This window comes from Erythrolamprus reginae, chromosome 8 (assembly GCF_031021105.1).
Source record: "Erythrolamprus reginae isolate rEryReg1 chromosome 8, rEryReg1.hap1, whole genome shotgun sequence".
Lineage (NCBI taxonomy): Eukaryota > Metazoa > Chordata > Lepidosauria > Squamata > Dipsadidae > Erythrolamprus > Erythrolamprus reginae.
The window spans coordinates 56979881-56992695 of NC_091957.1; the positions used below are offsets into that span (position 1 = coordinate 56979881).

A 12815-nucleotide genomic window follows, 5' to 3' on the forward strand; every position below is an offset into this window, starting at 1 on the left:
GGTAGGTTGCTTGATAGGTAGATGATAGGTAGGTAGATAGATGGATGGATGATAGGTAGGTAGGTAGGTAGGTAGGTAGGTGGATGGATGGATGGATGGATGGATGATAGGTAGGTGGGTGGGTGGGTGGGTAGACAGACAGACAGACAGACAGATAGATAGATACTGTAGATAGATGATAGATGGATGGATGGGTGGGTTAATGGATGGGTAGGTAGGTAGGTAGGTAGGTAGGTAGATAGATAGATAGATAGATAGACAGACAGACAGACAGACAGACAGACAGACAGACAGACAGACAGACAGACAGACAGATAGATGATGGAGGTGTTGGATAACCATTTCTCTGAAATGATGTAGAGTTTCCTGCCTACGCAGAGGTTTGGACTAGAAGACCTCCAAGGTCTCTTCCAACTCGGTTAAACATTGAGTGTTGTGGGGTAACACAATTGACGACTACAAGATTAGCCAATCTGTCTTAGTGTTGTGTGCCCAAACATTGTCACCTATCAATACAATCGCTCGTCCCTCGTGTATTTATTCAGCAAACTCGCAAATATTTGACTTCGGCCCTCGGTTAATCAACAGAAGCTTAAATGCATCAACGAGTGAAGGTTTTGGGACATGATCCTAAGCGATGCTTCTACCTCCACAGGATGCCAGCAAAAGTCCAAAGACGATGAAAAAGTTCCTGCCCAAAAGGAAAACAGAGAGGAAGCCGTCCGACGAGGAATTTGTCATTAGGAAAAGTAGGTTCGCTCTGTGGTTCCTTCCTTTCTGTAATTGATTGGGGTTTTTTGGTGGAGTCCATAAATTAGAACGCACTGATGTTCATTCACTGGTTAAAGCACCTTCTATAGTCGTGATGGTGAACCAATGGCAAGGGTGCCACAGGTGGCATGTGGAGCCATATATATATATATATTGGGGGGGGGATATAACTTTTTTATTGTTTCTGTGACATGTGAACCTCAACTCCCAGAATTCCTGAGCTAGCATGATTGGCTCAGGAATTCTGGGAGTTGAAGTCCACAAGTCACAGAAGAGCCAACTTTGCCCAAATCTTGGTCTTTCCCATGAATGAAAATTAGCTGGCCAGCGTGTGCGCTGGAGGTGAAAAAATGTCAAAGTCTCGTGTGCCCTCCGATAGGGCTCCATGTACAGATCGTGCAGAATGCAGCTGCGAGACCTATCATGGGCTTTCCCAAAAATGCCCATGTAACACCAACACTCCGCAGTCTGCATTGGTTGCCAATCAGTTTCCGGTCACAATTCAAAGTGTTGGTCATCACCTATAAAGCCCTTCATGGCACCGGACCAGGGTATCTACGATACGCCTTCTGCCGCACGAATCCCAGCGACCGGTTATGTCCCACAGAGTGGGTCTTCTCCCGGTCCTGTCAACAAAACAATGTCGCTTGGCGGGGCCCAGGGGAAAAGCCTTCTCTGTGGCGGCCCCGGCCCTCTGGAATCAACTCCCCCCGGAGATTAGAATTGCCCCCACCCTCCTTGCCTTTCGTAAGCTCCTTAAAACCCACCTCTGCCATCAGGCATGGGGGAACTGAGATATTCTTTCCCCCTAGGCCTTTACAATTTATGCATGGTATGTTTGTTTGTATAGATGTTTGGTTTTACAATAAGGGTTTTTTAGTTGTTTTAGTATTGGATTTACATGATGTTTTTTATTACTGTTGTTAGCCGCCCCGAGTCTACAGAGAGGGGCGGCATCCAAATCCAATAAATAAATAAATAAATGTGCCATCCCTGTTCTAGAGTAAATCCAGAGTCCATCCTTAACACTCATCTGATTTTCAGGCACAGTTGCCTTGGAGGAAGATGCTCAGATCCTGAAGGTGATTGAGGCCTACTGTGCAGGGGCGAGTTTACAGCAGAACGTCACTTCAGGTGAGTGGTTGGAAGCCCAGCCAGGTTGCTCACAGGGGTTCAAGGTCACGGCCGATGCCTCGTGGGTCAGGCCAAACATTAGGACACACCTACCTGGTGTCTGAAACCAGAGAAAGCTGTGATTTCTTTCCCCACTTTTTCCAGAGCTGTGCTGGCTGGGCAGTTCTGGGAATTGAAGACCACCCATAGAGTAGAATAGAATAGAGTAGAGTAGAGTAGAGTAGAGTAGAGTAGAGTAGAGTAGAGTAGAGTAGAGTAGAGTAGAGTAGAGTAGAGTAGAGTAGAGTAGTAGAATATAGTAGAATATAGAATAGAATGGAATAGAATGGAATGGAGAAGAATAGACTAGACTAGAATAGAATGGAATGGAATGGAATGGAATAGAATAGAATAGAATAGAATTTTTTCTTGGCCAAATGTGATTTGACACAGAAGGAATCTGTCTTTGGTGCAGATGCTCTCAGTGTGCATAAAAGAAAAAGAGACATTTGTCAAGAATCATGAGATACAACACAATGATTATCATAGGGCTCGAAAAAGCAATCAGGAAACAATCAATATTAATCAAAATCTTAAGGATACAAGCAACAGGTTACAGTCATACATTCCTAAGTGGGAGGAAATGGGTGATATGAATGATGATAAAAAAAAAACTAGCAGTAACAGTAGTGCAGACTTAGTAAAAAAGTCTGACAGTGGTGATGGGATTATTTGTTTAGCAGAGTGATGGCGTTTGGGAAAAAAACTCTTCTTGTGTCTAGTTGTCTTGGTGTGCAGGGCTCTGTAGTGATGTTTTGAGGGTAGGAGTTGAATCAGTTTGTGTCCAGGATGCGAGGGGTCAGTCAATATTTTCACCGCCCTCTTTTTGACTCGTGCAGTCTACAGGTCCTCAAGGGAAGGCAGGTTGGGAGCAATTGACCAGGGAAGGGCCACTTTTCTTACCTGCTGCTGGAGCTCCCTCGGAGGTCGTCATGATCGTGCGCATGTCCTCAGGCAAGATTTCGCTTCTGCACATGCAGAGCAAGCCAAATCTTGCACAAAGATGTGTGCGAGAGCGAGATCTCGGCTATTTTTGCCTTTATGTTTGCTTCCAGGAGCTGCATAGATGCTGCCCATCAGTGCTCATGGCCCTGTTTCACACTTATAACCCTTGCAACATGCCCCATGGTCACCTGATCAAAATTCAGAAAGCTTGGCAACTGACTCGTATTTATTTTATTTATTTTTATTTTTATTTTATTTATTTGTTTTGTCCAATACGCAATAATACACAATGAGAGTTATAGAGTAGAACGTATCAGGAAAGACTTAATGAACTCCATCTGTAGAGTCTGGAGGACAGAAGGGAAAGGGGGGACATGATCGAAACATTTAAATATGTTAAAGGGTTAAATAAGGTTCAGGAGGGAAGTGTTTTTAATAGGAAAGTGAACACAAGAACAAGGGGACACAATCTGAAGTTAGTTGGGGGAAAGATCAAAAGCAACGTGAGAAAATATTATTAAGTAGTAGATCCTTGGAACAAACTTCCAGCAGACGTGGTTGGTAAATCCACAGTCACTGAATTTAAACATGCCTGGGATAAACATATATCCATTGTAAGATAAAATACAGGAAATAGTATAAGGGCAGACTAGATGGACCATGAGGTATTTTTCTGCCGTCAGTCTTCTATGTTTCTATTAAAGGGGGAATAGAGGAGAAAATAAAGGAGTGAAATATAACTATGAGAGAATAGCAGGAAAAGATATAGGGATAGAAGAGAAGATATAGGAGATATAGGAGAGACAATAGGACAGGGGACAGTAGGCACTCTGGTGCACTTATTTATTTGTGCCGCCCCGAGTCTGCGGAGAGGGGCGGCATACAAATCTGATTAAACTAAACTTATGTATGCCCCTTACTGACCTCTTAGGAACTTGGTGAGGTCAACCGTGGATAGTCTAAGGGTAAAGTGTTGGGGGTTAGGGGATGATACTACAGAGTCCGGTAGTGAATTCCACGCTTCGACAACTCGATTACTAAAGTTGTATTTTTTACAGTCAAGTTTGGAGCGGTTAATAGAATAGAAGAGAATTTTATTGGCCAAGTGTGATGGGACACACAAGGAATTTGTCTTGGTGCATATGCTCTCAGCGTACATAAAATAAAATATACATTTGTCACTTATGTGGTACAACACTGAATGATTGTCATAGGGGTCAAATAAGCAATGAAGAAGCAATATTAATAAAAATCTTAGGACATAAGCAACAAGTTACAGTCATACAGTCAACATGGGAGCAAAAGGGTGATAGGAATGATGAGAAAAACTAGTAGAATAAAAGTGCAGATTTAGTAGAAAGTCTGACAGTGTTGAGGGAATTATTTGTTTAGTAGAGTGATGGCGTTCGGAAAAAAACTGTTCTTGTGTTCAGTTGTCTTGGTGTGCAGGGCTCTGTAGCGACGTTTTGAGGGTAGGAGTTGAAACAGTTTGTGTCCAGGATGTGAGGGGTCAGTAAATATTTTCCCCACCCTCTTTTTGACTTGTGCAGTATACAGGTCCTCGATGGGAGGCAGGTTGGCAGCAATTGCTTTTTCTGCAATTCTGTAACTTGTAACTGTTGTGGACTCTTGTGTTGTTGTGGTTGAAGCTGAAGTAGTCTTTGACAGGCAGGACGGTCCCATGCCTCCTCTTCTGTGACCTTCTGACAAGTCAAGTTTAACAGGAAAGCTGGATTCACCGAAAGCTGGAGTACCAAATTATTGCTCTTTCCCCAGCCACAGAGATTCACGTAACAACTATGGCGAGGAGAGCCATAAAAAGGGGCTTAAACTCGCTGCACGCAGGCCTCACTTAGCAACGTAAAAGCTGCTTGTTGGCGGTTGTAAGTCGAGGCGCCGGCTGTTTTGCCTCCTCCTCTCGCAAAGCAATAGACAAATCTCGCCTGGCGCGGATGAGTCAAACCATTGAAATAAAGCTGACTTTTGAGATACCGAAGATGAAAGTCAAGGAAATTGTGAGAAGTTGCAACGAGATGCTTTTTGGTCCTCGGTTCCTTTGTAGCCTCCTTGAGATGCTAATCTTCCCAAGGCCTCCGTCACTTTGGGGCTTTTATCTTTCAATCTGCTGCGCGTTTCAGAAAAGCAAAACAGCAGCCCTGTGGTTTTCTATAAATATATATATACAGGGTGCGTTCCAAAAGTAATGCAATTATATTTTTAAAAGGAATTTATTGAACAGATTTGCACAAAGACTTAAAATTATTCAAAGTACTGTCCTTGGGCATCTACACATTTTTTCCAGTGACTCTGCCATGACTCGTGGACTCGTAGCGCGTTCTAGCAAAGCGCGTTGTCGTGATGGAGTTGCCAGGTTGTGGAGATGTCCTTTCTCATCCCGATGACCTTTTTTCGGAGTCTTTCCAGCACATCCACGTAGTAGGCAGCGTTAACTGTCTGTCCTTGAGAAACAAACTCCTTATGGACCACTCCTTTACTGTCGAAAAAGACAACGAGCATTGTTTTCACTTTTGATTGGCTCATTCTTGCCTTTTTGGGCTTGGGCGACTGGTCGGTGTGCCACTCAGAGCTTTGGCGTTTTGTTCCTGGGTCGGATTCAAAAACCCAGGTTTCATCGCCAGCGATGCCGTTGTCCAAATAATCAGGTTCAAAGTTTTTTTCGTGACATGGTTGGCGTGCAGTGGTTTACAATAACTGATATCCTGTTCCTTCCACAGCTTGGAGAGCACAGAGACCAGTTTCGTGGCAAAGTTTAGCGTCCCGCCCCCTACTCCAAGTGCTTCGGTCCCACTCCGACCAATAGGAGAGGTGCAGGAAATTCAGTTGCATTACTTTTGGAACACACCCTCTCTAAATGGGACTACCTTTGAAAAATGTTCGGAAATTTCAGATTGTGCAGAATGCAGCTGTGAGAGCAATCATGGGCTTTCCCAAATATGCCCATGTTACACCAACACTCCGCAGTCTGCATTGGTTGCCGATCAGTTTCCGATCACAATTCAAAGTGTTGGTTATGACCTATAAAGCCCTTCATGGCACCGGACCAGATTATCTCAGGGACCGCCTTCTGCGACACAAATCCCAGCGACCAGTTAGGTCCCACAGAGTTGGCCTTCTCCGGGTCCCATCAACTAAACAATGTCGCTTGGCGGGACCCAGGGGAAGAGCCTTCTCTGTGGAGGCCCCGGCCCTCTGGAACCAACTCCCCCCAGAGATTAGAATTGCCCCCACCCTCCTTGCCTTTCGCAAGCTACTTAAAACCCACCTCTGCCATCAGGCATGGGGGAATTGAGATCCTCTTTCCCCCTAAGCCTCTACAATTCTATGCATGGTATGTCTGTATGTATGTATGTTTGGTTTTTATATTAATGGGTTTTTTAATCGTTTTTAGTATTAGATTACTATTGTACACTGTTTTATTGTTACTGTTAGCCGCTCCGAGTCTCCGGAGAGGGGCGGCATATAAATCCAATAAATAAATAAAATAAATAAATAAATATATATAGGGCGGCACTGAGGTGGCAGTGATAAATCACTGCGCCTCAGAGACAGGGGGCGTGTGGCTGTCGGATTGTGTTGATGAGGGTTTAGCTCAGCCTGGGCTGGGATCAATAGCGGGTGGCTACGGGTACAGTAGCAAATTGCACCGATGCTCCAGAGACAGTCCTGGGGCACCGCCGTCTTTTTCCGTCTTTTTTTGCTTGGTTCCCATGTGCAGAAACAAAATCTCGTGTGTTTGCACGTGATATTTCAGCATAATTTTTTTTGCTTCCACGCATACCCAGAAGCCAAAAAAAATCACCGAAATCTCACCCGCACGCATGTCCCCTCGCGAGATTTCAGCCTGTTTTCGCTTCCTGCACCTGTGCGCCAACACCGACATGCAACGTAACCAAAGCTGCACGCATAGCATACCAGCAGTGGCGGTTGCCAGCAATCTGCCCCTGGTTGGGGTGGAGTTGCTTCGCAGGTTGTCTGTGGCAGTTTATTATTGTTTTATTTTATTTTGCTTAGTTACATCCCAGTTTTTATTATTTTTACAATAAGTCCAGGCCGGGAATGTATCCCACGTGCTTTTCTCCTTCTGATTTCCCCCCCCCCCATAAGAACAGTTGTTGTGAGGTGCTGGGTTTGGGCTGCGGGAGGGAGGGGCTGGGCTGAAGTCAGTCAGCTGGTTTTCATGGGTAAAATGAGACTAGAACTCACAGTCTCCTGGTTATTGGCCCAAAGTCGCCCATCAGTCTTTTGTGCCTAAGGTGGGACTAGAATTCACCATCTCCTGGTGATTGGCCCAAGGTCAGTCAGCCCTCTCTGATGCCTTAAGGTGGGACTAGACCTCCCAAAGCACCCAGCTGGGTTTCATGCTAAAGCAGGACTAGAACTCACAGTCTCTTGGTTATTGGCCCAAAGTCGCCCATCAGTCTTTTGTGCCTAAGGTGGGACTAGAATTCACCATCTCCTGGTGATTGGCCCAAGGTCAGTCAGCCCTCTCTGATGCCTTAAGGTAGGACTAGACCTCCCAAAGCACCCAGCTGGGTTTCATGCTAAAGCAGGACTAGAACTCACAGTCTTCTGGTTATTGGCCCAAAGTTGCCCAACAGTCTTTTGTGCCTAAGGTGGGACTAGAATTCACCATCTCCTGGTGATTGGCCCAAGGTCAGTCAGCCCTCTCTGATGCCTTAAGGTGGGACTACAATTCCCAACGCACCCAGTTGGCTTTCAAGCAAAGGCAGGATTAGAACTCTCCGTTTTCTGTTGATTGGCCCACAGTCACCCAGCCCTCTTTCATGCTTAAGGGGGGACTAGAATTCACCCTCTCCCAGTCTCCCACTCGAACCAAACGTCAGCCTCGCGGAGGCCAAAATGGCACCCCAACCTCTCGGTTCTCAGGCGCACCAAATGAAGCCGTCCCTTGATTTGTCCACTCTCGTCCTCAGGGTGCCGCAAAGATTCGCTCCCCCAGGTTCTACTTCCAGAAGAGGAGAAACTAATCATCGAGGAAGTGCGGAGCAATGGGCAAACCGTAGCCGAGGAGAAGTGAGTGAGACCACAAACCGAACCTATGGAAGAACCAAATCTAGTGTGTGTGTGTGTGAGGAATTCTCTGCCCATCTCCATTGCTCCTCAAGGTTTCTTTGAGGACTTCCTTCCCTCATATTGAGTCTTCAGAGTGCGAAAAACGGCACAATGGGGCAAAACGGAAGTCTGTTTTTACGAACTTCTGGTTTGCCTGTTGGGCTGTTTTCTGCACTCTGGAGGATTTAGGGAAGCTTCCTGGAGCAAACCGGAAGTCCATTTTTCCGAACTTAGTTTTCGGAGAAGGGCGGCATACAAATATTATTATTATTATTATTATTATTATTATTATTATTATTATTATTATTATTATTAATATGTATATGTATATGTATATGTATATGTATATGTATATGTATATGTATATGTATATGTATATGTATATGTATATGTATATGTATATGTATATGTATTTGTTTTCTAGATTTTCACGGGTACAGTTATGACGGTCTTGGTATATTCGGGTTTCTTCCCGTGTAGGATTTAGTCATGTATATATATGTATATGTGTGTGTGTGTGTGTGTGTGTGTATACACACACACATATATATGTTTTCGTAGATTTTCACGGGTACAGGTATGAAGGTCTTGGCATATTTGGGTTTCTTCCTGTGTAGGATTCAGAGATTTCTGGCGACGTTTCGACGAAGTCCCACTCGTCATCTTCAGGCTGGTGTCTCTGTCCTTGTTCTAGGGTGAACACAGCTGTGAAGATGAGAAGTGGGACCTCATCGAAACGTCGCCAGAAATCTCTGAATCCTACACGGGAAGAAACCCGAATATGCCAAGACCTTCATATATATACATACATACATACATACATACATACATACATACATACATACATACAGTAATCCCTCATTTTTCACAGGGGATCCGTTCCAAGGCCACCCGTGAAAAATGAATTTCCGCGAAGTAGAGGAAAGATATTTTTTTATGTATTTGACGAGTATTTGGACTTTTAAAACCCAGCCTTTGCATTCAACAGTCATTCTATAATGTTTCTCAGCTGGAACTACATGTGATATCCTACCAGTTTTTTTAATAGAGTACGGGAGTACTGTAGAAGAATTTTTAATGGATTTAAAATTTTCAATAGATTTAATGGATTTAAGCCCCCTTTGAAAACCCGTGAAGTAGCAAATCCACAAAAGATGAACCGCGAAGTAGCGAGGGATTACTGTATATGTATAAATGAATGAATGGATTAATAGATAAATAAGTTCTGATGTTTTCTAGGAGCCTTGTGGATACCGTCTACGCGCTAAAAGACGAAGTCAAAGAACTGAAGCAGGTAATCCAAAATAATTGCACCAAGGTTGGGGAGCCTTTATAAACAGTTTTGCCAAAAAAAAAGATTGCAGCTTGCAGTTCGGGGTTCCTTAATCCGGTCTACTGACTTCCAGTGACTTTGTTATTGTTGTTGTTGTTTTTTAAAAAAGATTGAATTTAGAACTTAGAATAACTTAATTGTTACTTTGATTTACAGTAATCGGCATACAGTGTTCCCTCGATTTTCGTGGGTTCAAACTTTGCGAATAGCCTATACCATGGTTTTTCAAAAAATATTAATTAAAAAAACCCTTTGCTGTTTTTTTTTCTATACCATGGTTTTCCCTGCCCGATGACATCATATGTCATGGCCAAGCTTTCGTCTGCCATTGTTGAAATCTCAGCCAATCGGCGTTGTTATCGCAAAAAAAAATAATTATTGTTAATAAATAATTATGTTTATAAATATCAGGATCACTAAGTGTCTTATTTAATGGTGAGTACCAGTAATAATGATGAGTAAATGGTTGTTAAGGGAATGGGAAATTGCAATTTAGGGGTTTAAAGTGTTATGGGAAGGCTTGTGATACTGTCCATAGCCAAAAGTATTTACTTCCGCATCTCTACTTTGCAAAAATTTGACTTTCACGGGCGGTCTTGGAACGCATCCCCCACGAAAATCCAGGGAACACTGTATATTAAAATGATATTCCATTGCACGCAGTTCTCAAAACACCCCTAACACCAGCCTTGTTTACTGACAGAAATTTGGGGGTTCAATTGCAATTATTAGGTGAAAACTGTCTGTACCCCAAACACGGAAGGAAAATCGGGAGGTGTTTTAATAACGGGCGAACACGGCTCTCCCCTTTTTCTGTCCCTATCCCCCACCCCACCCCCCCACTGCAGGAGAACAAACGAATGAAGCAATGTCTGGAAGAAGAGCTAAAATCCAGGAAAGATTTAGAAAAATTGGTCCGGAGGTTATTGAAGCAAACAGACGAAAATATCCGAGAAGAGATGGGCCGCCGTTCCTCGGTGCTGGCCTGAAACCACTCAAATCCCACTCAGGAAAGTTCGCAGCGTCATCTCTCGCTTTTTCTTCGTTGCAGAAAAGAAAAGATAAATATAAAGAAACAGCCCAGCTGGTTTTTTTTCCCCCTTGTTCAAAAAAGCCCATTTTGCATGCTGCGAAGATTTGCTCCAAAACAGACATCAGGAAAGTCACACACAAAAAAACCTTTTCCGGGACTTCTGATATTGCTCCCCACTCCCCCCCTCAAATCCCTGCCTCATCCTAAGATTATATTCTCCTGGCAAGAGATGGGTCACCACTCAGCGTGAAGATGGTTCCTGAGTGCGAAAACCCATTTGAGAGGAAACGCAAGAGGGGGAAAATAACCCGAAAATCGCCCATCGTACCTCCTTCCGTTCTCATTTTGCTTTTAAAGCGCTGTTTGTTAATTTATTGAGTGGGTGGGGAAAAGCAAACTCGGGTTTGTTGAGTTGCAAGCGAGCGAGAAGGCAAAAAATCATTTGCACTTCTGCTGTGCTTTATTTTTTTCCCAGGGAATCTGGGAAAACTAGTGTGAGGTTTGCCATCTTCTCCTTGAGAGTGTGAGGATATTTTTTTTTGTCTGCAAATCTCAGATTTCAGGGATTTGATTCCCCTGGATTGACAGCTTTCGGTTCCTGGTGAATTAGCATGGATCCCATCAGGAAGGCCGTTCAAACAAAGAGCCAACAACCAATGGCACGTTCACCTCTTCATGTTGGCCTATGATCTCCTGCTTGAGCTATGGGGTTGGACTAGAAGACCTTAGAGGTCCCTTCCATCTGGGTTCTTCTGGTTTTATGATTAACCAAGGCGTCCTGATTACAGGTTCATCCTCGACTTACTACCGTTAATTTAATTACAAAGAAAAAAGTTACTTATGAACAATTGTATTGGCAGTTCTGTGTTAGCAAAAACGTCAGAAGAGAAGGATTTAGGGGTCGTGATTTCTGACAGTCTCCAAATGGGTGAACAGTGCAGTCAGGCGGTAGGGAAAGCAAGTAGGATGCTTGGCTGCATAGCTAGAGGTATCACAAGCAGGAAGAGGGAGATTGTGATCCCGCTGTATAGAGTGCAGGTGAGACCCCATTTGGAATAATACTGTGTTCAGTTCTGGAGACCTCACCTACAAAAAGATGTTGATCGAATGGAATGGGTCCAAAGACGGGCTACAAAAATGGTGGAAAGTCTTAAGCAACAAACTTATCAGGAAAGACTTTATGAACTCTGTCTGTCTAGTCTGGAGGACAGAAGGGAAAGGGGGGACATGATGGAAATATTTAAATATGTGAAAGGGTTCAATAAGATTCAGGAGGTAAGTGTTTTTAATAGGAAAGTGAACCCAAGAACAAAGGGGCACAATCTGAGGTTAGTTGGAGGAAAGATCAGAAGCTATTTGAGAAAATATGATTTTACTGAAAGAGTAGTAGATGCCTGGAACAAACTTCCAGCAGACGTGGTTGGTCAATCCACAGTAACTGAATGTAAACATGCCTGGGATAAACATAGATCCACCCTAAGACAAAATGCAGGAAATAGTAGAAGGGCAGACTAGATGGACCAGGAGGTCTTTTTCTGCCGTCAATCTCCTATGTTTGTATGTAAGTTTAAAAAAATTCAGTGCTGTTGTAGTTTTGAACGGCGACTAAATGAAGGGTTTTAAGTCAACTTCCCTGTGCTCTGAAGTTGGAGCAGAGCTGCCTTGGGATTCCTACTGGAGGGATTATTTTTTTGATAGCTGCCCGATAACAGGAATGGAATTGACTCCCCCAAAAAGTCCAGTTGGAGATCATCTTTGCATTCCAGCTATTAGCTGCTGTGCAGGGAAAAAGTCGCAATTGCATTTTGACAGGCAAGAAGCTCTTTTGCTAAAATAGCAGATGCATTTTGAGGCAGCCGCAGCCAGGAAAGGCAAAAAAACCCAACCAGATTGCAAGATAAAACTGAAAAATACGAAGGAGCAAAAATGCACGCAAATTGCCGAGTTTGTGTGAAAGCTTGTCACAAAGAGACGGAATGGAGATGTTTTGCCTTGAAGACCTCCCTCCAAATCTGCAGCCCCTCAACGTCTTTCGTGAATAATTTGCTGGGAACTGGGTTTGGGTTTTTTTCCTGGCCACAGAAGGTCTACGGCTTGGCTGTTTCGACCCAGAGGGATTCACCTGGCCAGTAATTAAAAGCAGACAGAATATTGAAGGAGAAGGAGAAAGAGGAGGAGGAGGAAGAGGAGGAGGAGGAGGAGAAGAAGAAGAAATATAATAATAGCCATTTTTTGAGACTGTGAGGACCTTTTTTCTTTGCTTTGCCACTAAAATGAAGGACGTGCATGAGATTTATGCTAATCATTGTAGGTTCTAAAATCCGTTGCTATGGGTTCATGCGCACATGCGCAGAATTCCACCTTTGTTTCCAAGTGGGTGGGCAAAGCCTCCCACCGCCACCACTATGGGTTCACCGAACCTTGAGCAACCCATCGCCAATGCTAACGCTTTCCAGTTCTTGTCTT

The 12815-nt window shown here is 43.8% G+C and overlaps 1 protein-coding gene across 3 annotated transcripts in view; it reads left to right on the plus strand.

Annotated features, from left to right (window-relative positions):
• ARHGEF6 (Rac/Cdc42 guanine nucleotide exchange factor 6) overlaps window positions 1-12563 on the plus strand; it is a 57794-nt gene extending 45231 nt beyond the window's left edge. For all 3 annotated transcript variants that reach the window (XM_070760020.1, XM_070760018.1, XM_070760019.1), the window contains 5 exons: window positions 656-749; window positions 1816-1905; window positions 7845-7944; window positions 9223-9277; window positions 10165-12563. In XM_070760020.1, the coding sequence (XP_070616121.1) occupies window positions 656-749; window positions 1816-1905; window positions 7845-7944; window positions 9223-9277; window positions 10165-10305 (480 nt within the window). In that variant the 3' untranslated portion in view covers window positions 10306-12563. The remainder of the gene's footprint in view (window positions 1-655; window positions 750-1815; window positions 1906-7844; window positions 7945-9222; window positions 9278-10164) is intronic.
• The last annotated feature ends 252 nt before the right edge of the window (window positions 12564-12815 follow it).